Source organism: Vipera berus, assembly GCF_964194415.1.
Source record: "Vipera berus genome assembly, chromosome: 2".
NCBI lineage: Eukaryota > Metazoa > Chordata > Lepidosauria > Squamata > Viperidae > Vipera > Vipera berus.
In genome coordinates this window covers 8,981,008-9,006,906 of record NC_138203.1, presented here as the reverse complement: position 1 = coordinate 9,006,906, position 25,899 = coordinate 8,981,008, and the positions used below count along the sequence as shown (strand labels likewise).

At 46.0% G+C, this 25,899-nt stretch overlaps 1 protein-coding gene across 1 annotated transcript in view; it reads right to left on the bottom strand.

Moving 5' to 3' along the window:
* Positions 1-25,899, bottom strand: part of DNAI1 (dynein axonemal intermediate chain 1) — a 162,026-nt gene that overhangs the window by 35,541 nt on the left and 100,586 nt on the right. Inside the window, exons 17-19 of the mRNA XM_081316338.1 lie at positions 24,251-24,399; positions 22,257-22,356; positions 2,460-2,645 (exon numbers count right to left, since the gene is read on the bottom strand). Coding sequence (XP_081172464.1) covers positions 2,460-2,645; positions 22,257-22,356; positions 24,251-24,399 — 435 coding nt within the window. The remainder of the gene's footprint in view (positions 1-2,459; positions 2,646-22,256; positions 22,357-24,250; positions 24,400-25,899) is intronic.

Genomic DNA, 25,899 nt, shown 5'->3' with positions numbered 1-25,899 from the left:
AAGCTGGGACAAGTAACAGGCGCTCACTCTGTTACGCGGCACTCGGGATTCGACCCACCAAACTGCCAACCTTCTGATTGACAAGCTCAACGTTCTAACCCACTGAGCCACCGCGTCCCTTTTATATAGACAATTACTAAATGGCAGGAGAGTGAGATTCCAGAATCTCTCTGCTGACATTTAATGGTATGGGAAGTCAGGCCCCCCAAAGAAGGAAATATTAAAAGGGCAGAAAAAATATATTTCCTCAAAGGATCTTAAAGAGGCAGAAAAGCATGCCCAGTTTTTCTTAATAGCCCCAAGTCTCCCTCCCCCAAGCAGAAACCAGCTCTGTAGAAATGCAGATGTAAACCATTCAGGAAAGTTGAAGCTAGAAACATGGGCAGGCAAAGGGACCTAAAATCAACCCTAACCCTAACCCAAACTCTAGGACAGGACATAATAGGATTAACCCACAAATGCCAAAGGGCACACCCAGACTCAGGTCAGAATACATGACACAGGAAATAGCCTCAAAGAGGAACAGGAAACAACTCCAAACAAAAAGCTCAAGAGGGTATAAAACCCCACTCCCTACATGTGCTCTCTCTCTTTTCTTCCAGGGCCATCTTCCTGTCTGGCTCTCCTCTTCAATAAACTGCAACCTTCTTTTTAAAGCAGTCGCCATGTTGTTTATCCCCGGCTTGGACTGAACCCTGATGAAGACTTTTCCTTCAACAATGGCTATACCAAAATTTCATGGCCAGCTTCCTTGTGTTTCAAGTCCCCATGTTGGTGGGCCAAAAGAAGAGCAACAACTGTAATTTAATAAGTTTGTGGAATGCATTTTAATAACTGAAGAAAGAACTTCAAAATTAAATTTATTCCTATACTGTCTCTGACCCTCATTTTGATCATGATCATGAACTACAATAACCAAACTAGAAAACTATGTTGCAAAGATCACGGGCCCACTTCCTCCTCTTGTAATTAATTAACTCATTCACTTGCCCAAATAATACCAGACAGGAAAAATACAGAGCTACACCGAGGGAGCGACCAAACCCAGCACATTGGTATACATGAAAGGGGAAAGAACCACACGCTTAGCAAAGTAAGATAAGAACATTTGCACCAAAGCTGCACATTCCTGAGATTAAACTTTACAGAGGACATATTCACATGTGCACCCACACCTCACAAAAGGACCACTGAAGCCTGTAAATACCAACAGCCTCTCCATCCCAAATTGTAGCTATCTTCCAGAGTTATCTTTAGACTCTCAAATTAACTTGTTTCTGTTCAAACAGTGTGTCATTCTGATTCATTCTTGCACAACTCTGGCTGAGATTGGGACCTCCAATTCTTCTAACAAGCTCAAAATGCAAATATGGTAGTACCTTGGTACTCATCGTTAATTAGTTCTGGGAGACGCGATGGGTAACAAAAACGACCGAGTACCAGACCACGTTTTCCCATAAAACATAATGTAAATCAATTTACTGTGATCCCGAACCAAAGACCATGACCATTTTAAAGCAATATGTAAAAAGACACGGTTGTTCATCATTACATGAGATGCAACAGAATAACATAGCTGGAAGGGACCATGGAGGTCTTCTAGTCCAACCTCCTGCTCAAGCAGGAAACCTTTATACCGTTTCAGACCAATGATTGTTCAATCTTTTCTTAAAAACTTCCAGTGTTGGAGCATTCACCGCTTCTGGAGGCAGGTTGTTCCACTGGTTAATTGTTCTTACTGTTAGGAAGTTTCTCCTTAGTTCTAGGTTGCTTTTCTCCTTGATTAGTTTTCTCCATCCATTGCTTCTTGACCTGCCTTCAGGGGCTTTGGAAAAAAGGTTGACAACCCCCCCCCTCTTCTTTGTGGCAGCCCCTTAGATTTTAGAAGATGGCCATCATGTCACTCCTCATTCTTGTCTTCAATAAACTAGGCATACCCAATTCCCGCAACCATTCTTCGTATGTTTTATCATCCAGTTCCCTAATCGTCTTTAATAAACACTTAGATTAATTAAAGTAAAAGGTTCATTCTACCCGTACTAATGAGAGAAAAAACCACAAGAATACACAAAATGACCACAGAAGCTAAGATAAAAACGCAGAAGGATGTGCACAGGGCAAGAGGTAACACGTGACTAATGCATCACTTTTGTGTTTTGGCTGCAAAGGCTAGCAGTCGCAAGACAACCCTGGACACCAAGAAGTTCTAGCTTGCGTGACGAATACTAAACCAATGATAAATACCGGGACAGAATTTTCTCATCAAAATGTGTTGAGTATCAAATTCAATGGGTTTGAAAGCAGTACCACTGTAAGCAGCCGTGCAGACCAGCATCAAAAGTGCACTGTGCCCCTGTTTACACCGTCCACCAATGGCCAACCTCAACAAGGGCAATCAGGAAACTTTCCCAGGTCTGGAATATCTGGGCAGATGTGGTCCACTTTACCAGGTCACTTACCTTCGGCATCTTACGGAGGTTGGGAGAGAGCTTCAGGCAGGTGATGTGGCCGCGGTCATCCCCAACGATGATGATGGGGTAGATGGCGTTGAACTGGACATGGGTGATTTTGTTTCGCTTCTTGGCTACCACGGGTTGATGACAAATAGGTTCATATTTGTTGACACTTAAGTCAAAGATGTAGGTCTGATGAGAAAAAAAAAACAAGGCAGAGGTAAGAGAGAGCTAGTCATAGAAGAGATGAGGGAGAAGAAACTCAGCTCATTCCCTGAGTAAAACACAACACATCTCCATTGAAGAGACCCCAGCAGATGCTCCATTAATTATTTCAATCAATGAGAATAGAGATGGAAGGGACCTTGGAGGTCCTCCATTCCAACCCCCCTGCTCAACCAGGAGACCCTATACCATTTCAGACAGGTGGCTATCCAGTCTCTTCTTTAAAACCTCCAGTGCTGGAGCACCCACAACTTCTGAAGGCAACTTCTGCTCCACTGGTTAATTGACCTCACTGTTAGGAAATTTCTCTTTAATTCCACGTTGCTTCTCTCCTTGATTAGTTTCTCGTCTTGCTTTCTGGTGCCTTCTCTTCTTTGTGGCAGCCCCTCAAATACCGGAATACTGCCATCATGTCACCCCTAGTCCTTTTTTTCATTCAACTGCCCATACCCAGTTCCTGCAACCGTTCTTCATATGTTTTAGTCTCCAGGCCCCTAATCAACCTTTGTTGCTCTTCTCTGTGCTTTTTCCAAAGTTTCTTTGAAACTTCTTGAAAGTCAGTATGAGAGAAGGAGGAGGAGGAGGAGGAGGAGGAGGAGGAGGAGGAGGAGGAGAACTGTGGGGTCCTTGGTGCACTCTGGGCTTGGTGGTTTTCTTGCAGACATTTCATGACCCAACTAGACAGCATCATCAGTGCTAGAAGGGAGAGGGATTTTGGAGGAGGAGGAGGAGGAGGAGGAGGACTGTGGGGTCCTTGGTGCTCTCTGAGCTTGGTTATTAAGCCCAGTCATAGAATACCACTCAATCAAAATAAAAGCAGATAGTCCTACAGATTGGGCAGAAGGACCACAAAAGATCTTTCAGGGAAAGCTCCTAGCTCATTTCTCATCCATGCTTACCAATACTGGCTGGGACAGATGTTCAGGAACACCTGGAGGGCCGTGACTATTCTTACCTAACTCTAGCCAAAACAAAGGGGGAGGGGAGGTCTCTCAACCAGGGCTAGCCCACTCCCTTTGGGGACACTTCATTTCACAAAAGCCTCTGCTTTCCCCCTTCGCCAGGGGGTGTCTCTGCATCCCCAACACAACCGAATCCTCTTTGCTTCTGGCCCTTCCTTTACTTGTTCCCAAACAAGGATGTGATGCTGTTGCGGTTGGATCAAGACTGGAATAAATATCAGATGAAGAGAAAAGGAGAGGAGAGGAGAGCCTTAATTCAAGGGGGGAGGGGGGGACAGAGAAATTTGAAAGCACCCTGATGAAGTGCTCCAGACCCTTAATTGATCTAATGTCTTGGATCACCAGCTAAGGGAAGGGTGCTTAGCATTCAGGCAGCGTCAGCTTTACGCAGCGCGTGCGCACACACACACACACACACAACGGCTGGGTACTGCGACTGTGAACCTTGGATGATACAATCAAAAGGGGCTGTTAAAGTAATTTATGAGGGGGTAGCAAAGGGGAGGGAGAAGCTTGTTTAATTATATAATAATAATTATATAATAATAGGTTGGAAGGGACCTTGGAGGTCATCTAGTCCAACCTCCTGCTCAGGCAGGAAACCCTATACCATTTCAGACAAATGGCTGTCCAGTCTCTTCTTAAAAACCTCCAGTGTTGGAGCATTCACCACCTCTAGAGGCAGGTTGTTCCACTGGTTAATTGTTCTAACTGTCAGGAAGTTTCTCCTTAGTTCTAGGTTGCTTCTCTCCTTGACTAGTTTCCATCCGTTGCTTCTTATCCTGCTTTCAGGTGCTTTGGAGAATAGCTTGACTCCCTCTTCTTTGGGGCAGCCCCTGAGATATTGGAACACTGCTATCATGTCACCCCTCACCCTTCTCTTCATTAAACTACACATACCCAGTTCCAGCAACCGTTCCCTATATGTTTTAGCCTCCAGTCCCCCAATCATTTTTGTTGCTCTTCTCTGTACTCTTTCTAGAGTCTCAACATCTTTTTTACATCTTGGTGACCAAAACTGGATGCAGTATTCCAGGTGTGGCCTTACCAAGGCCTTGTAAAGTGGTATTAGTACTTCACATGATCTTGATTCTATCCCTCTGTTAATGCAGCCTAGCACTGTGTTGGCTTTTTTGGCAGCTGCAGCACACTGCTGGCTGATTGTCCACTAGGACTCCGAGATCCCTCTCACAGTTACTACTATTGAGCAAGGTACCCCCTATACTATACCTGTGCATTTGATTTTTCCTGTCTAAATGTAGAACCTTACTTTTTTCACCATTGAATTTCATTTTGTTAGATAGCGCCCAGTGTTCGAGTCTGTCCAGATCCTTCTGTATTTTAAGCCTATCTTCTGGAGTATTGGCTATTCCTGCCAGCTTGGTGTTGTCTGCAAATTTGATGAGTTCCCCATCTATCCCCTCATCATAATGCTAATAGGTTTCTCAGGGCAGGGAGGGAGGGGGAAGGAATCTGCTAAGGCAGTGTTTCTCAACTTGGTGACTTTAAGATCTGTGGACTTCAACTCCCAGAATTCCCCAGCCAGCTTTTTCCAAAGTTTGTTTGAAATTTCTCAAAGTTCAGTATGACAGAAGGCCCAGCTTCCAATCCAGTGACAAGGAGGAGGAGGAGGAGGAGGAGGCAGCTGGGGAATTCTGGGAGTTGAAGTCCACAGATCTTAAAGTCGCCAAGGTTAAGTAAGAAACACTGTGCTAAAGGATTAAAGGGAGTCGGGTATCGCTCAATTCACCTTCAGCAGCGTTCCTCAGCAGAGGTGCATTAAACTCCACTAATGGATGCAAAAGCTTTCCTAACAAATAGGATGAACGCTCGCTCTCCTACCCATATATTTTTAATAAATAAGAATAATAAAAAGGCCAAATCTGGCGGACTCTGCAACGAACTATAATAGTAAACAGTTGTGTGAGGAACACAGATTTAACAACTGTCGATAAGGAAGACAAAAAAGTCTGGATAGTGGACGTGGCAATACCTGGAGACAGCAGAAGAGAAGAGAAAGAACTGGAGAAAAATCACAAAATGCAAAGACCTGCAAATAGAAGTAGAATGACTGTGGCAAAAGAAAGCAAAGGTAGAACCCGTAGTGATAGGCCCCTTGGGTGCAATCCCAAAACATCTGGAGCACCTCTTAAACACCATAGGCATGGACAAAATCCCCATCCGTCAATTGCAACAGGTAGTTTTACCTTGAACAGTTTACATCCTGCAAATAGGCCTCTAATCTCATTAAACATCCACATCTGCCTACCCCAGGTCCTTGGGAAGGACTCAATGGGTTGACAAAAGGGCCAAATCAAGTCTGAACATCTGGCTGACTGAGCGACAAGCTATAATAATAGAGCACCACTTGAACGCCATCGGCACTGACAAAATCCCCATCGGTCAGTTGCAGAAGGCAGCTTTGCCTGAATCAGATTACATCCAGCAATGACACTTTTAACACCATCAAAGAATAACATCTGCCTATCCCAGGTCCTTGAGAAGGACATAAGAGGTGGCCAAAGAGGCCAAATCCAGTCTGAGTATCGGGCTGACTGTGCCACAAACCAGAACAAGTTGGGTGAAGGGTGAAGTTAGCAATAGTGGCCCAAGGACATTTTCAAAATATTTCCGAAAAAGGAAAGATGGTGAAGATTAGGTTTTCCCAAGAAGAATGCCATAATTAAAGGTTAAATTATTGTACTCAGTCATCTGATATCATCGATCAGTCCCAAGCCTTAAAAAGCACCCCTTCCCAAATCCACCAGTGTGATGTGTTGTGTACTGGGTTCTTTGCTGCAAGCAGGAGATGAGGCAAGAGAGTTCAGACAGGAACATGCTTTATTGGATGCAGGAACTGAACTGTTAACCAAGGCTTCTACGCTGCTATTTAGACTGCTGGCCACTAGGTGGCGGCCAATAGGTTTGAAGGAGCCCATTGCCGCCCTAGAGCCAACCAATGGTGGTCCTGGAGACTGCTTGTCTGAAGAGCCAGCGACCATTACCCAACTCCCTGATTAAGCAATCTCAAACAACATTCAAAGACACAGTTCAAGTAAAACAGGCCCAATACATGACATGATGCATTCACAATTTTTCTAGCACCTCACTGTTGGGAGACATTTACCAGCTTTACAATATTTAAGGGAGGCTCAAAGACCCCTGAAGCATTTTGCTTACAAACACAATCTGGTTTTATGAGAAAGCCGCTCTTACCTTGGAGATTTTGCCTAGTTCAGAACCATTAGTCAGAAGTGCACAGATATATACTGGTCTCTTTGCACAGTTATTAGAATTGAACAGAGCTGGAAGGGATCTTGGAGGTCCTCAAGTCCAGCCCCCTGCTCAAGCAGGAGAACCTATCGTTGTATATCATGTCAGACAGGTGGCTGACCAGTCTCTTCTTAAAAATCTCCAGGGATGGAGCGTCCACGATTTCTGGAGGCCAGCTGTTCCACTGGTTCATTGTCCTCACTGTTAGGAAGTTTCTCCTTAATGCCTGGTTGCTTCTCTCCTTGATTAGTTTCCAACTGTGCTTTCTTGCCCTGCCCTCTGGTGCTTTGGAGAATAATTTGACCCCATCTTCTTTGTGGCAGCCCCTCAAATACTGGAATACTGCTATCATGTCACCCCTATTTCTACTTTTCTTTAGACTAGCCAAACTCAAGTCCTGCAGCTGTTCTGCTCGTCGTAGTTACTCTTCTCTGAACATTTTTCCGAGGTCTCAGCATCTTTTTTGTGATACGGTGACCAAAATTGGCTGCAGTATTCCAGGTGCGGTCTCACTAGGGTTTTATAAAGCGGTACTAATGCCTCACGTGAACTTGATTCTATGCCTCCGTTTATACAAGCCAGGATTGTATTAGCTGCTGCCGCACACAGCTGGCTCATATTCAAGTGATCATCCAGTAAGACTCCAATAAACTGAGTTAATCTCATAACTGCCTCGCCCGCGTGACTCAGGTCAGAACACAAAACGGGAGGAGCCAGATTCACCCAGCCATCCCATGATTCACTAAACAACTGCAGCGATTCGCTGAACAACCGTGGCACAAAGGTCATAAAATGGAGCACACCACGCTTAACAGCTGCCTCATTTCGTAATGGAAAATTGGGGCTCAGTTGTGGTCGTAAATCGAGGACTACCTGTGTTAGGCCAGCTGATATGCTTGGTCCCAAAACAACATCTTGCAAAGCGCTCTCTCTCTCTCTCTCTCTCTCTCTCTCTCTCTCTCTCTCTCTCTCTCTCTCTCTCTCTCTCTCTCTCTCTCATCTTTACAGGGAGTCCTCAACTTATGACCACAACCGAGGTCAAAATTTAGGCTGCTAAGCGAGGCAGTTGTTAAAGTGAGTTTGGCCCCATTTTGTGGCCTTTCTTGCCACAGTTGCCAAGTGAATCCCTGCAGTTGATAAGCTACTAACGCGGTTTATTACGTGAATCTGACTTCCCCATTCTGACTTTAATGGCCAGAAGGTCGCCGAAGGAGATCACGTAACCTCGGGATGCTGCGACCGTCATAAACACGAATCAGTTGCCAAACGTCTGAATTTTGATCCGCGTGACCATGGGCAAGCTGCAACTGTCGCAAAATGATCATAAGCCTTTTTTTTTCCAGTGCCGTTGCAACTTCGAGCTGTCGCTAAATGAACCTGTATTTAATAAATTTCATGGGAATTCTCCCTGCCTCCCTGCTTGACAACTGTGTTGAGCATGAATTACTTCCAGACAAGTGGCTTTCCAGTACATCATGACTCCGACTTGCAGCCCTCTGGATATTGCGCTGAGCTGCTGTGAATGTTTCTAATTGTTCTTGAGGTGACATTATGAAAAATGGGACATGTTTTCATGCCACAGAGGATCTGCCCTTCATTGCCTGCCTTTGGGGACAACAGCTGAGCCAAGAGCTGGCAGATCATCACCGCTCAGCTGCTTAGTCCAAAGCTTTTTCTGTGCCCAGCTAGGATTTCCTTCCTTGGCTTGTAAATAAAGGAGCCAATCGAAGTAATCTCCCAATTTATTCACAGCTAACTGTGTCAATCTGAAAATTATTTAACCAAATAATGGAGTTGGAAGGGACCTTGGAGGTCTTCTAGTCCAATGCCCTGCTCAAGAGATTGGCTGTCTGATCTCTTCTTGAAAACCTCCAGTGATGGAGCGCTCACAATTTTTGAAGGCAAGCTGTTCCACTGATTAACTAACAGAATAACAGAGTTGGAAGGGACCTTGGAGGTCTTCTAGTCCAACCCCCTGCTCAAGCAGGAGACCCTGTGCCATTTTGGACAAATGGCTGTCCAGTCTCTTCTTAAAAACCTCCAATGTCAGAGCACCCACAGCTTCTGGAGACAGATCAATTTTTAATGGACAACGAGGCCAACAACATGGGATCAAATGCACAGAAATGATATTCTATAGAGACTTGAATTACTGATGCTTCTGCTGAGCCAGGCTGATCTTCAAATATATTTCAGCAGGTCCAAATCTCGTTAGGACGTTGGGATAGAAAACCTGCAGAAAAATTCCAGAGCTGGGGAAGAAAAGCATCTTGAAAGGCAGCCATTGAAATGCATTCCCGCGCTGTTGTTAAGAAAACTGCACAATTGCGTTCTTGAATAACTGAGCTCAACTCAAAGGCACCTTCGCTGTGAAACTTCATTGGACAAGTTTCCAGATAAGAAACTCCCCGTTTTTCCCTTCAAATGTTCATTTGCATTTGAAGAAGAAAAAAAATGCTGCCTTTCAAAGTTCCCTGGCTAGGGGCCAAAGGCAGCTTTAAATATTTAAAGAAAAGCAAATTATTAATTTAGTCAGGTTGCCCAGAAAGACGAGGTCAGCAAATCTTTAAATATCTGCGAGGTTATTTACCATCTTGACATGATGAGGGGGCATATCTTTTTTCCACAATGAAGAAAGGATGAATATTCAGTTCAATAATTCCAGATGATCTATTGTGTAGGGGAGAGAGAAAGAAACGTGTGCTGAATGTTAAGCCTTTGCAAACAGGCCCAGCAACAGAGCAGCCCAAGCTGGCTTGCAAATCATGTGGGTTGTTTTTTTTAAAGGAGAATTCTGAAGGCCAACAGGTCATCACATTCCTGAACACCACAAGAGTTATGGATCAATCGGAAACCAAGACAATAGCAACAAAGTGAAAATTTGGTAATTTGGAAATTAAAAGACGCTTGCTCCTGGGGAGGAAAGCCACGGCAAATCTAGACAGCAGACTAAAAAGCAGAGACGTCACCCTGCCAACAAAAGTGCGTATAGTCAAGGCCATGGTCTTCCCAGTTGCAATGTATGGCTGTGAAAGCTGGACCATAAGAAAGGCTGAGCGCCAAAGAATTGAGGCCTTGGAACTATGGTGCTGGAGAAGACTTCTGCGAGTCCCTTGGACTGCAAGGCGATCAAACCGGTCAGTCCTAGAGGAGAACAACCCTGATTGCTCTTTAGAAGGCCAGATCCTGAAGTTGAAACTCAAATACTTTGGCCACCTAATGAGAAGGAAGGACTCACTGGAGAAGAGCCTAATGCTGGGAAAGGTTGAGGGCAAGAGAAGAAGGGGACAACAGAGAATGAGGTGGCTGGATGGAGTCACTGAAGCAGGAGGCATGAGCCTAAATGGACTCCAGAAGGTGGTAGAGGACAGGAAGGCCTGGAGGAATGTTGTCCATGTAGTCACGATGGGTTGGACACGACTTCGCAACTAACAACAATGACAACATAGTGAGGAAAAGTGAGTGGAGGAGGGGGTATAAAATGGAGAAGCCCTCTACCACCATGGAGCATCTCCTGCCCTGGTCTGCTGCTGATCCCTGCTTTGGTTCTTCTCATCTCTGTAGAAGGCCCTGGAGATAAACTGATGGCAAGCAAATGGATCTGAACATACTTCATGCAAACAAGAGAAGTGTGAGAACCAAGGTTATTGAAATAAGAGATGATAAGGAATTGGCGGGCTGGAGAGCTGGAGGGGAAGCCCGTGCTTCAAACTACTTGGGGAATGTGATTTATGACTGTTAACTGGAGGAGGGAATTGTGCTTTGATACTATGTGCTATGGGGAGGGGAACTCAGTTTTTGGCTTCGATTATGTTGGTGCCGATGCTATGCTACTCAAATAAAGATTCTTTAAGGTAAACAGCGCCTTGAAGTTTTCTGAAGACTCGGAACCATGAGAGCTACACTTGATTGCCACGCTGATGTCCTTGCTTTTCCATATTCAGTTCATGTCCAGAATTTCTGTGCAAACCCAGAGCAATCTGACATTTTATTTCTGGGCTGCACTACCTCCAGGTAATTTAGGGCAGGGCTTTTCAACCTTTTCACCCATTGTACCACTTTTAGCATGTGGCAACATACAAGTACCACCAGTCGCCTAGCAAGGTGTCAAAAACTTGATGACCCCCCCAAAGGAAAAAAGTGATGAAGTACAGGTAGTCCTCGACTTACAACAGTTCGCTTAGTGACTGTTCGAAGTTACAATGGCACTGAAAAAAATGCCCCCCCCAAGCCACAGCCAAGCAAGACACCTACCTGCCCACCCGGTGGCGCTCTTCCTCCTGCCCGAGGTTTTCATTGTTGTGAGCATTTCTGCTGAGGACTGGCAGTGGGGAAGGGGTGGGGTGGGTGTTTGGTTTTTATTCCCCCCCCCCGTCTGCTGGGAGGTTGGTTGCAGCAGGTTTTGGTCACTTCACATGACCCTGAGACACTGTGACCATCATAAATATGAATCAGTTGCCAAGCATCTGAATGTAAATCACAAGACCCTGGAGATGCTGCAACATTCCAGCTGATCAGCGCTTCTTCTGGGCTCAGAAGCACCAGGATCAGTGCTGAGCTCCAGCTGGATCCTGGCGCTGATCCTGGTGCTTCCGTTGAGCCCTGACAGCCCTGAAGAAGCACTGATCCTGGCGCTTCCGCTGAGCCCTGACAGCCCTGCAGCTCCAGCCGTCTCTCGCTCAGGCTTGTGCGGTGCTGCCACCGGTTCAGCTCATTCCCCTCCCCCGCTACCACTTTTCTAGGATGGTCACGTACCACCTGCCAGGTGCCAATGTACCACAGGTGGTACCCGTACCACTGGTTGAAAAGCCCTGATTTAGGGAGCGTTAGGACTGCCATCCTGCTGCACATGCCAGGCTTTGCCAGATGCCGGTCTGCCATAAACATTTGGGGCAGGGGCGGGGAAGGAGCTGCGGGGAGGTAAAGGGGAGGTTGGGGTAAGAGAATCGAAAATATTCTTTGTGAGGTCTTGTGGGAGCCACCGGCAGTTCCAAGGTCATGCAATTGAATGTAACACCCAAACAATTTGTTTGAATGTAATTGGACAGTTGGAGATACCCAGCGGGGAAGGCTGGGAGAAGGGAAATGTTAGCCAGATGTCTATGGAGATTCTCAGTCACGCAGGTCATGGTTGTCCCAAAGGTGCTCAATTCACTTTGGGTCTATTTGACCTCTAGAGAGTTGAAGAAGCTTCTTGGAGGACAAGTGAAACATCTTCAAGGAAAAACAAAGGAAGTCCAGCTGCCTCTTGAAAAAAGCATCGTTGGGACAGTTAACCGGATACTTTGGATGAGACAGTTCAGATCCGGCTTTGCTACCCTGTAACCACTTGGCTCTAGTAAAAGTGTACTTTCGTTAACAATGGATTCGAGAGTCTTTCTTTTCTAACTGACCAAGTTGGGACCGCTGACATTAAGCCAGATCTGAACTCGGGAGGGTCTCCTGATCTACTTGCCTCGCCCGCTGTGCAGCTGAGGGCTCAACTCCCCAGCCGCCATTTCTTCATCCAAGCTTCCAAGAGTCATTCCCGTGTACCATTACAGACATGCATGTGAATGTTCTCTAGACCTCTATATAGGAGAGAAGAGAGAACTACAATTCTGTATTTTCAGCTGTGTGGCGGTCTGGCTGCTGTGTGGATTGAGCACTCTGGTACACAGTTTCTGTATGAAGATTTATTCCTGCCCGACAGGTTTCTGGGTGAAGATTTATTGCCAATTCACCACTGGCATGAAAGTGCTTCATCCAGGGACATTTTACTACGCTGCTTAAAATCAATCTTACCTTTTCCAGAAAGAAAAACAAGCAGAGCAGCTGCTCAGACACGACTGCTGAGCAAAACTCCAGACAAATTAGATAAAGAGGGAAGGCCAGAATTTATACTAGGCCAGGGGTAGGAAACCTTGGCTCTTTTATGACTCGGGGACTTCAATTCCCAGAATTCCTGAGCCAGCCATGCTGAGGGGAAAAGGAGAGGTTTCCAAGCTGAGCCATGCCGGCTCAGGAATTCTGGGAGTTGAAGTCCACGAGTCATAAAAGGGACATCGTTCCCTCACGCTGGCTCAGGAATTCTGGGAGCTGAAGTCCACGAGTCACACTGTAAAAGAGCCAAGGTTGCCTACCCCTGTACTAGCCAGATCTATTGAGGTGAGATAAAGGATATTTTGTTCTTTCACAGTTTCCGGATTGCTGCTCAAGACCCAGTGCAGATAACCATCTATCCAAGCGGTCACTGAAAGTCCAATCTTCCATGAATGTGTTCTATCTCATTCGGACAACCTTGTTCAGATTCAGAGGCCGAGCAAGATCAGACCTGATTCATACTTGGATGGGAGCAACCAGGGAATCCTAAGAGGCTCTAGGCAAGGCTGGGAAGAAGGCAGTGGCAGACCATCTCCATAGGTTTGTCACCCAGCCTGGCAGGGAGATAGGATCAAGTGAGGAGGTAGCCTGGCATCACTGCATAACCACAAAAAAACCTAGGTCCGAACCCCTTTAAGCTCAGATTAACAGAATAACAGTATAACAAAGTTGGAAGGGACCTTGAAGGCCTTCTGGTCCAACCCCCTGTTTAAGCAGATAATGGACTCTGTGGATAACCTTGGGGGACAAAGGCAACTATCAGAGAACAACAGGATAACGTAATAGCAGAGTTGGAAGGGACCTGGGAAGTCTTCTAGTCCAACCCATGGCTCAAGCAGGAGATCCTACATCATTCCAGACAAATGGCTGTCCAATCTCTTCTTAAAAACCTCCAGTGTTGGAGCACCCACAACCTCTGGAGGCAAACCGTTCCACTGGTTAATTGTTCTCACCGTGAGGAAAATTCCCCTTAGTTCTAGGTTGCTTCTCTCCTTGATTAGTTTCTATTCGTTGCTTCTTGTCCTGCCTACAGGAGCTTTGGAGAATAGGTTGGTCCCATCTTCTTTGTAAAGGTAAAGGTAAAGGTTCCCCCGCACATGTGTGCTAGTCGGTTCCGACTCTAGGGGCCGGTGCTCATCTCCGTTTCAAAGGCGAAGAACCAGCGCTTGTCCGAGGACGTCTCCATGGTCATGTGGCTGGCATGACTAGATGCCAAAGGCGCACGGAACGCTGTTATTATCCCACCGTAGTAGTCTCTATTTTTCTAGTTGCATTTTTTATGTGCTTTCGAACTGCTAGGTAGGCAGAAGCTGGGACGAGTAACAGGCGCTCACTCTGTTACGTGGCACTCGGGATTCGACCCGCCAAACTGCCGATCTTCTGATTGACAAGCTCAGCGTCCTAACCCACTGAGCCACCACGTCCCTTCTTTGTAGCAGCCCCTTAAACATTTGGAACACTGCTATCGTGTCACTAGTTCTTCTTTTCATTAAACATGGATTCCTTGGAGCTTTATCTATTTGTTCTGTAGAGAAAGGTTTCCAGGCTGGGGTGATTCCTGTACTATAGGCAGAACATAATAAAGCTTGAACTCTGCATGTGTAGGTCTGGTTGTTCACCTGACAGTGGGTTCATAGAAGCTACATTAGGAGTTTCTGGGGAAAACCCTGGAAGAAGACAGTGGAGACTCTCTTCCTTGGTCTGTCCAAGAAAGCTACACAAATGTGAAATTGCCCAATGTTCAGCTCAATGTTACTTGTTCCCACCCCAAGGTGTTTCTCTTCCACGTCGTTCTTTCTTCACTTTCTGTCTTGGAATGCGTGGATAACCTCGGGGGGACAGAGTGGCTATCTAGGCAGCAATAATAGAATAACGGGATAACAGAATTACAGAGTTGGAAGAGACCTTGCAGGTCTTCCATCCAACCCCCCGATCAAACAGGAAACCCCTATAGCATTTCAGACAAATAGCTGCCCAATCTCTTCTTAAAGAAGAGACTAAATTCTTAAAGAGATTATTTTCTTAAAGAAGAGAAGAGAGGCGGGAGCCCCCAGTGGCTCAGATATCAGAGGAAGAAACTTAGGCAGGACCCACCTTGACTGATCAGGTGGTTAAAAGTAGCAGTTGGGAATTGGTACCTTCGGACTTGCAAGATTCTGTTAATGTAGCCTTTGTCAGGCACAAAGGATCAGGAACATACATTAAGTTGCAGTACCGAAGGTTTATTGAAGTCTACACACAAGAATGCAGTCAACGGTCAGCACTAAATTAGCGCTAGATAAAAGTCAACGGAATTCAAGGGGACCGGACTTGGATCCTTTGTGGCAATGTAAGGATGCTAAGCTGATGACACGTTTAACTCTGTCCCCCAGCTCTGTCTGATTTTCTCCTACAGCCTTACAATAAAGTAGGATTAGTTCATTCTTGCAAAAGTTTGCCGGAGAGGGTTAACACTTTCACTCCACACTACAAAATGGCAGAAGCTGTAGGTTAACTTTACAGGGGGAGTCTGCTTTAGCCCTTGAACTTCCGACTTGACCTTTTGATCAACATTTGGATGGGATCAGCTGGAGGAGAAAACCTAAACATTAAGGCTGAACTTGAATGATCTCTGTCCTGAAATGGTCAGGATGCCCTAAGAAAGGTCAGACTCACAGGATCTGGTCCAGTATTCTATTCTCATCCTCAGGCAGATGTCTTCAGGAAGTTATGTGTTGGGAATGACGGAACTGACTGAATGAAGGAACAAAGCAGAAATTTCCTTACAGCGAGAACAATTAATCCGCAGAACGACTTGCCTCCAGACGTTGTGGGTGCTCCAAGACTGGAAGACAATGGAGATTCTCAGTCATCCAGGTCACGGTTAACCCCAAGGTACTTTTTTCAAGTGGCAAGTGGATTTTCTTTGGTTTTTTCCTTAAGGACGTTTCGCTTCTCATCCAAGAAGCATCTTCAGTTCTGAACTGAACTGAAGAAGCTTTTTGGATGAGAAGTGAAAGGTCTTCAAGAAAAAAAAAAGAAGTCCACTTAGCTCTTGAAAGTCCACTCCCCTTCAGTCCAACACTGGAGGTTTTTAAGAAGAGATTGGACAGCCATTTACCTGAAATGGTATATGGTTTCCTGCCCGAGCAGGGGGTTGGACTAGGAGACCTCCAAGGTCCCTTCCAACTCTGTTATTCTGTAGGACAGCAGCTGTCGGGGCTCCGAGGTATACTGCCTCTGAACATGGAAGCTCTCACTGTCTCAGGTGAACATTTCCCTTCTCCTCAGATTGGTCATCTTCTTGATGCTTCTTCACCCACCCGGTGACAAAAAAACCTCGCTTTGTACAAAAGCCTAACTGACAGCAAAGCGATTACAGCCATTCCTGTGCACGCACACACACACACACACTCACACACAGCATACAATCGTGTGGCGGCTGCAAAGAGACCAAGGCTTTCTCTGCTCTATGTATTAGGAAGTGAGAATGATTGAGGCAAAGAGCAATCATCTCTTGTGGCAAATAGGCCGAATGCTCCGAATAGCGGAACTCTGCTTTATCGATCCCATTAAAGTGGATTTCTTGGGGGAATGAAGGCAGAGCGGCTGCTTCATTAGGTGATGGCATTGAGCTATCTGCAAAAGCTGAGCCAGGCTATGCAAGCCGGAGATCTCAAGATGCATGCAATGGGAGCCATTTCTGCTTCCTTGTTTAAGGGACATCTAAAAACCAGCCTACCTCCACCTGGGACCCTCCACAGAGGCTGAGGTTTCCATCTGGACATGAACTGTTTGAGGAAAGCTGCTGGAGTGACATTGATTTGTGCTTAGATTGTAAGCCGCCCTGAGTCTTCGGAGAAGGGCGGGATATAAATGGGATTAAAAAAAAAGAAGGGATATTTTAGTTAGTATAGACAGTCACACTGTCAGAAGTGGCACCTCACTGCTATAAGAGTTTGCCACAAAGAGGAGGGGGTCAAGCTATTCTCTAAAGCACCAGAGGGTGTAGTGTATGCAGGTTTTGCATACACGTGTGGGTCAGTGAATTAAGGAGGTGGGGAGCTGGACAGCTCCTAGCAGGAACAGCGTTCGGCCGGAAGCCAGAACAAGGGGACAGCGTTCAGTGGGAGAGCAGGATTTAAAGGGATTGGCTGACCAGCCGACAGGACGCTTGGATTTTAACCCATTGGCCAGGCAGTTACCTGACCAGGTATAAGTGAGGGCTCAAATCCTCTCTTCCCCAGTTTGGCCATGTTCCTCAATAAACAACTTAGCTCCTGAACCTGTGTCGCCTCTGATTCTAGAACCAACACAATAACTGGCGACGAAGGTGGGATCTTGTTTTGAAGGGTGGTAGGAATCCCTAATGACTGGAAAATCGCCACCTGCATCAGAACAGATCGGAAGGAACGCACGAGATGTCCCAGGATGGTCAGGCTCAAATGGCTCAGGCGGGTCCAGCTCCCATGGTCCAGGTCAGTCAAGCCCCCACAGCGCCGGTCAGTGTAGCCCCCACTTTTAATAGCGCTCACCCCAAAGAGTGGGAGGCATTCGTGGGGCAGCTAGAATTTTACTTCATCGCCAATAATATTACTGAGGACAGGATCAAGGCAGCCACCCTGCTCAGCACATGTGGGAAGGACATTTATCAATTAGCCGTGGGCCTGTGCGTGCCCACAGCCATCAGGGCGGTGAAGTATGATGACCTTATGGACAAATTAAATCAGTATTTTAACCCACACATGTCGGAAGTGGCATGGACGTTCGAATTCGAAAAAAGGAACCAGCGGCCAGGGGAGTCAGGGTCTGCATTCATGGCTGCAGTCAGACAGGTGGCTCGCATATGCAACTTCAACGATTTAGAGAGGAGATTGCGGGACTGAATCATTTGCGAGCTCAGAGATTGAAAATTGAGACAAAAGCTGCTGGCCAGACCGGGTCTAACCCTCAAGACGGTACAAGAAGAGGTATTGGCCTGGGAGCTAGCTGAGAAGCCAGAGACGTCCGACGCCAGCTGCAGCAACCAGTGAGGCACCATCCATCAGATGCACAGGGCAGGAGGAACCAGCGAGGACGAACTAGTGGCCGAAGTAGACGCGGTTCATCTAAGACCCCCCCCATCCGTCCAGATGGCGTGGAAGCCCAAAAGGACAACGACCAGCATCAACACCAGCTGACAACAGCCAGGACAAGAGATGCTCTGGGTGCAAAGGCTGCATGTCCCGACAGAGATGTGCCGGTTGCGGGGGAAACCATCACCGCTCTACCTGCAAATTCCAGGGGGCCAAATGCAGAGCGTCCGGCAAGACGGGACACATCGCATCCATCTGCCAGAGCCGGAGTAGAGACGCACTATAGAGGGCAAGATAAGAAACAACAGATGGAAACTAACCAAGGAGAGATGCAACCTGGAACTAAAGGAGAAATTTCCTAACAGAGAATGAATAGAGTAGAGTAGAGTAGAGTAGAGTAGAGTAGAGTAGAGTAGAGTAGAGTAGAGTAGAATAGAATAGAATAGAATAGAATAGAATAGAATAGAATAGAATAGAATAGAATAGAATAGAATAGAATAGAATAGAATAGAATAGAATAGACTTGGAAGGGACCTTGGAGGTCTTCTAGTCCAACTCCCTGCTCAAGCAGGAGAACCTATACCATCTCAGACAGATGATTGTCCAGTCTCTTTTTAAAAACTTCCAACGATGGAGCACCCACGATTTCCGAGGATAAGCTGTTCCACTGGTTGATAGTCCTCACTGTCAGGAAGTTTCTGCTTAATTCCAGGTTGTTTCTCTCCTTCATCAGCTTGCAACCATTGTTTCTCGTCCTTCCACAATTAATCAGTGAAATGGCTGGCCTTCAGAAGTTGTTGGTGCTCCATCACTGGAGGCTTTTAAGAAGAGACTGGACAGTCGCTTGTCTGAAATGATATAGGGTCTCCTGCCTGAGCAGGCAGTTGGACTAGAAGACCTCCAAGGTCCCTTCCAACTATTCTATTCTATTCTATTCTATTCTATTCTATTCTATTCTATTCTATTCTATTCTATTCTATTCTATTCTATTCTATTCTATTCTATTCTATTCTATTCTATTCTATTCTAAACTGTTCTGCCATTCTATTCTATTCTATTCTATTCTATTCTATTCTATTCTATTCTATTCTATTCTATTCTATTCTATTCTATTCTATTCTATTCTATTCTATTCTATTCTATTCTATTCTATTCTATTCATCACTGGAAGTTTTTAAGAAAAGACTGGACATTCATTTGTCTGAAATGGGTTAGGGTCTCCTGCTTGAGCAGGGGGGTGGTCTATTCTAGAAGACCTCCAAGGTCCTCTGTTATTCTGGTTTTTTTTTTCACAAAGACCAAGAGGCAAATCAGTCTTGAATCTTTGGCATGCAAAAAGGGGACCTGGAGGGATGCTTCACAGCAGGGCTTACCAAATCCCAGTCCATGGCCCTGTGCCAAGCAGCTACAGCCCATTTGGAGGGATGATGTTCCAGAGGGAGGGAGCCAACACAGAGAAGGACATTCTTCTGCCTCCTGCCAGATGCATCTCCTTAGGGGACGGGACCCACAACTTTCCTTGCCTCCCTGTGCTAGTGGATCGGGGACACGTGACCAGCAAGAGATAACCTGGTCCCAAGTCATGAAGGGCTTTAAAGGTGACAACCAGCAACCTGAATTGCACCTGAAAGCAAATCAGCAGGCAACCGATGCAGCTCCCACAGGAGAGGTGTCACATGTCTACACCGAGGTCTGTACAAAACTGCTGCATTTTGAACCAATTAGAGCTTCCTGACGCTTCCTTAAGGGTAACCCCATGTAGTAAAAGGTAAAGGTAAAGGTTTCCTCGCACATGCGTGCTAGTCGTTTCCAACTCTAGGGGCCGGTGTTCATCTCCGTTTCAAAGCCGAAGAGCCGGCGCTTGTCCGAGGATGTCTCCGTGGTCATGTGGCCGGCATGACTAGACGCCAAAGGCGCACGGAACGCTGTTACCTTCCCACCGTAGTGGTCCCTATTTTTCTACTTGCATTTTTACGTGCTTCGAACTGCTAGGTTGGCAGAAGCTGGGACGAGTAACAGGGGCTCACTCTGTTACGCGGCACTCGGGATTCGACCTGCCAAACTGCCGACCTTCTGATCGACAAGCTCAGCGTCCTAACCCACTGAGCCACTGCGTCCCTTGTAGAGCGCATTGCAATAGTCAAGACGGTCGGGGACTAGGGCATGAGTGACTATGAGCAGGGATTATTGGTCCAGGAAAGGACATCGCTGGCACATACCTCGCAGTTGCGCAATGGGCTCTTAGAGAAGTGGGGCAGGTGGGCTTCATTCCCTCCACTCTTTCCTTCATGTTGCTTATTTGCCCCTTTGAGGAACCCTCACGCAACATTTTCCCCTCCTGGTGGCCAATGGATAGGTCTGAGCTGGAAGCCCAGAGAAGCGAAAGGGGCAAGGGGTCTCCATCACTCTGGGCAAAGAGCTGTTTTGAATTGAAAACGTAGCAGAGCCACGTCCACCAAGAGTGCCGCATCTGGTACCACCTTTCCCCACCAATAAATTTTATTCTGTTGGTTGGCAAAGGAGCAACCAGATTCCTCCTGATCTGGGGGCTGGGGGAAAAAAGCATCCTTTGTTCAGATCAAACAGAAGTTAAACTGGCCCCACGAGATGGGCGGCAGATAAATTTGATCCTAATAATAGGAACTGGAACAGAGAACAAAAAACAAAAGAGCCTTGAAGCCTTGAAGAGCCTTGGTGGAGCAGTGGGCTAATGCCTCCTTAAGTAACACCAGCTGACTGCAATTAGTGCAGGTTCGAGTCCCACCAGGCTCAAGGTTGACTCAGTCTTCCATCCTTCCCAGGTAGGTAAAATGAGGACCCAGATTGTTGGGGGCAATTAAGCTGACTTTGTAATAATGCCGCTTGGGTGTGTGTGTGAAAGCCCTAATAAGCAGGCATGTACATAGAATGAAGGCTACTGCTAAGCTTGTAAGCCGCCCTGAGTCTTCGGAGAAGGGCGGGATATAAATGGAATTTTTTAAAAAAAGACCTGCAACTAGAAATAGAATCAGTGGGGCAAAAGAAAGCAAGGATACTAACAGTAGCGATAAGACATCTCGGGGGCCGTCCCAAAACAAGTGGTAAGGCTTACAAACTGTGGGCACTGACAAAAATCCCCATCGGCCAATTGGAAAAGGCGGCTTTACTTGGAACAGCTTACATCCCGCGACGCTACCTTTAATGTTACTAAAGAACATCTGTCCATCCCAAGTCCCTGGGATGGACTCAATGAGTGGATAAAATGTCAAATCCAGGCTGAATATCCGGCTGACTGTCAGACAAACCATAATAATAATAAACACTAATAAACACTGGACCACCTGGTGAGATGCTGTGAGAAGATCACACAGACTGACTACAAACAACGGCATGACAAAAGTAGCAACAATGGTGCATTGGAAGATCTGCAAGAAATATCATTTGCCGGGGGGTGAGTGGGGGGGGGTGGGCATAAAATAGAGAAAGGCACAGAAAAAGTGCTCTGGGACTTTAGAATTCAAACTGACAGGCACCTGCTGCACAACCTGCCAGACTTAACAACAAGAAATTAGCAAGACAAAAAAAGTCTGGATAGTGGACGTGGCAGTACCTGGAGACAGCAGAAGAGAAGATAAAGAACTGGAGAAGATCATAAAACACAAAGAACTGCAAATAGAAATGGAATGACTGTGGCAAAGGCAAGCAAAGGTAGTACCCATAGCGATAGGTGCCTTGGGTGCAATCCCAAAACATCTGGAGCACCATTTGAACACCATCGGCATTGACAGACGGTCAACTGCAAAAGTCAGCTTTACTTGGAAAAGCTTACATCCAGAGACGATACTTTTAACACCTTCAAACATTCAGATCTGCCTATCTTAGGTCTTTGGAAAGGGCTTATTTAATTTAATTTAATTTAATAATATTTATATTATATTATAATAGTTAGACCGAAATGCCAAGCCCAGTCTGAACATCTGGCTGACTGTGCCAAGAACCATAATAATAGAGCACCACTGGCATTGACAAAATCCCCATCGGTCAATTGCAGAAGGCAGCTTTACTTGGAACAGCTGACACCCTGGGACGATACCTCTAACAGCATAAAACATCCACATCTGTCTATCCCAGGTCCTTGGGAAGGATTTAATAGTTAGACAAAAAATGCTAAATCCAGTTTGAACATCTGGCTGACTGTGATGAACCAATAATAATAATCTTTTGGGCCATGACCTTATGACTAATACTGAAACTAAACATCTGGCTGGCTGTGATTAACCAATTAATCTTTTGGTCCTTGATCTCACTGTTGGAAATACTGAAATTATCTGCACAGCCTTGAGAATATGATGGGTTGTCCTTGTTCTCCCTCATACCTCTAAGATCCCTCTTGACTTCTTCACCTGCTGGAATCCTGGGGTTTATCACACGCCGTGGCCACCTCTTACCTTCCCGTCGGTGGTTACAGCCGCAAAGACGGTGGAGGAATAAGGTGCCCAGGCCACGTCACCAACTGCAGAATTCAGGTCATAGATAAACATGGGTGTCCTGCAAACAGAAGATCCAGCAGGTCAGGTAGGACTTAGAGATAATAATAATAATAATAATAATAATAATAATAATAATAATAATAATAATAATAATAATAATAATAATAATAATAATAATAATAATAATAAGAAGAAGAAGAAGAAGAAGAAGAAGAAGGAAGAAGAAGAAGAAGAAGAAGAAGAAGAAGAAGAAGAAGAAGAAGAAGAAGAAGAAGAAGAAGAAGAAGAAGAAGAAGAAGAAGTTGGAAGGGACCTTGGAGGTCATCTAGTCCAACCACCTGCTAAGGCAGGAAACCCTATACCATTTCAGGCAAATGGCTGTCCAGTCTCTTCTTAAAAACTTCCAGTGTTGGAGCATTCACCACCTCTGGAGGCAGGTTGTTCCACTGGTTAATTGTTCTAACTGTCAGGAAGTTTCTCCTTAGTTCTAGGGTGCTTCTCTCCTTGACTAGTTTCCATCCGTTGCTTCTTGTCCTGCCTTCAGGGGCTTTGGAGAACAGCTTGACTCCCTCTTCTCTGGGGCAGCCCTTGAGATATTGGAAGGCTGCTATCATGTCACCCCTCGTCCTTCTCTTTGTTAAACTACACATACCCAATTCCAGCAACCTTTCCCTATATGTTTTAGCCTGGGAAGGCCTAGAAAAGATCCCAGAAAAAATAGGAAAAAAAACAGGTTTTTTTTCCTGTTTCCCCCCCCCTTTTTTTCCAAAGCCGTTGGAGGTGGGGGGAAGTGGACAGGAAAAAAGTTGTGGTTTTTTCCCCATTTTTCCCAGTTTTTTTTCCCCCCAGGCCTTCCCATCTGTAGCAGGACTGCAGGATTTTCTCCTGCCCGGGGAGCAGACAGTTTTTGCAGGACCAGAGGAGGTCCAAATATGCATGGCCAGGCAGCCCCCCCCCAGGCAGTGGTGGGATTCAGCTGGTTCGCACCAGTTCGGCAGAACCGGTAACTATTTTTTTTTTGGTTGCCCAGGCCCAGAATGGACTTCTGGAAGCGGCATCCACGCAGAGAACCGGTGGTTCACCTATTTGAATCCCACCATTGCCCCCCCCCAGGAATATAGAGACAAAACAGAAAGCTAGAAAGCAAAGCAGGAAGGTTCAAGTGAGCAGAAGGCAAAGATGTTTTCCAGAAGCTAAACCCATCAAGAAACACCCCTGAGAAGTCTCCTACAAGGAGAAGAAGACAAGAGGACCTCAAACGGGACTTCTTGGAGGTTTTGCCCTTCCCATGACCTCTAAAAACCTCTGACCACCTCCCACTTGTGCACAACTGGGGCAGTCCATCACCCAAGGGGAAGGTCCAAGAAGGTCCATCTCTGGCTTCCATGAATACAGGTAAGTCCTTGACTTATGACCACAAGAGAGCACAACGTTTCTGTGGCTAAGCCAGATAGTTGGTAAGTGAGACATTGTGTGGTCTTCTCTGCCAGAATTATTAAGGAAATCAACGGTGTCGTTAAGTAGGTTTGCGGCTGTGAAGCAAAGCTGGCTTCCCCATTGACCTGGCTTGTCAAAAAGTCACGAAAGAGGATCAACCGTCATCAATGCAGGCCAACTGACAAGCGGCTGAATTTTGAGCATGTGACTGCAGGGATGCTGCAACAGCCAAAAATGTGAAAACTGGTCATAAGTCCCTTTTTTTTCCAGTGCTGTTGTAACTTCGGTCTCTAAACAGACAGTTGTAAGTTGAGGACTACCTCTATCATTCTTGGGATCCTGCGCTTGGTAGGTTTGGGTGTCCAAGTGTCCACCACTCCTGGAGGAATATGGGGGCTGGCCCACACCCGTGGAGGCCTCAGGCCCACACATATTTAAGCTATGACCACGATCTGGTGGGGCCAGGTGTGTGTGGTCCACCTGTAAGGGTGCAGGCTTTGGCTGGAGGCACGTACTTGATGGTGTGATCCCAGATCTTCACGGTCCAGTCTGAGCTGCAGGAAATGAAGATCTTATTGTGGAAGGGGTTCCAGCTCACAGCATCCACGGCCATGTGGTGAGCGTGGAAGATGTCCAGGAACTGACTTGAGTAGGTCTTTGAACACTGCAAACGATAGGATTATCATTATCATCATCATTAATTAATGAAATGTATTTGTCGCCCATCTCACCTGTTTAGTGGTTCTGGGCAACTTGCAACATCAAGAATATAAAAAGAGCTTGGGGTATGACATCGCCACAAGGATGATAAGGGGGCTGGAGGCTAAACCACGTGATAAACGAGTGAGGGAACTAGCTATGCCTATTTTAATGGAGAATAACAGAATAACAGAGTTGGAAGGGACCCTGGAGGACTTCTAGTCCAACCCCCTGCTCAGACAAATGGCTGTCCACTCTCTTCTTGAAAACCTCCAGTGTCGGAGCACGCACAACTTCTGGTGGCAAGTCGTTCCGTTCCACAGATTCATGAAGAGAAGGCTTAGGGGAGACCTGATAGCATCTTCCAATATTTGAGGGGCTGCCACGGAGAAGAGGGAGTCAAGTTATTCTCCAAAGCGCCCGAAGGCAGGACAAGAAGCAACGGATGGAAACTAATCAAGGAGAGAAGCAACCTGGAACTAAGGAGAAATTTGTTGACAGTGAGGACAATCAACCAGTGGAACAGTTTAACTCCAGACGTTGTGGGTGCTCCGACACTGGAGGTCTTCAAGAAAAGACTGAACAAATATTTGTCCAAGGTAGGATGAGGACTCCTGCCTTGGGCAGGGAGGTTGGATTAGAAGACTTCCAAGGTCCCTTCCACCGCTAGGAGTCTACGTACGTATGATTCTAGCCAGATCCAGCTGGGATTCCTGTAATGTGACCTTGAAACACAGTTTTGACACCTTCAGCTGATTCGGAAGCAGGTCTACAGAGAAGCTTTCTCCCGGCCCCCTTTGCCAACGCACTTCGAGCATAACCATCCCCGCATAAAAATGCAAACTGCATTTCTTTCTTTCCCTAAATCAGCCTCATCATCTTTAGCTGTTAAGATTTATTGCAGCTCAGCATGCTTGCAAAGCAGCGGGGTCCTACTTGAGGGACACTGAAAATAGCCAAAAGCAAATTTCACGTCTGTGGTTGTTGTCGGGGTTTTGTTTTTTTTAAAGGGAAAATCAGGGTGACTTTTGGATTCTTTCTTAAATGGTTGTGCCAAGGATAATAATAATAATAATAATAATAACAACAACAACAATAATAATAATAATAATAATAATAATAATAATAATAATAAGGTTGGAAGGGACCTTGGAGGTCATCTAGTCCAACCCCCTGCTCAGGCAGGAGACCCTATACCATTTCGGACAATAGGCTGTCCAGTCTCTTCTTAAAAACTTCCACTGTTGGAGAATTCACAGCTTCTGGAGGCAGGTTGTTCCACTGGTTAATTGTTCTAACTGTCAGGAAGTTTCTCCTTAGTTCTAGGTTGCTTCTCTCCTTGATTGTTTTCCATCCGTTGCTTCTTGTCCTGCCTTCAGGGGCTTTGGAGAATTCTTTGGGGCAACCCCTGAGATACTGGAAGACTGCTATCATGTCACCCCTCATATTTCTCTTCATTGGACTA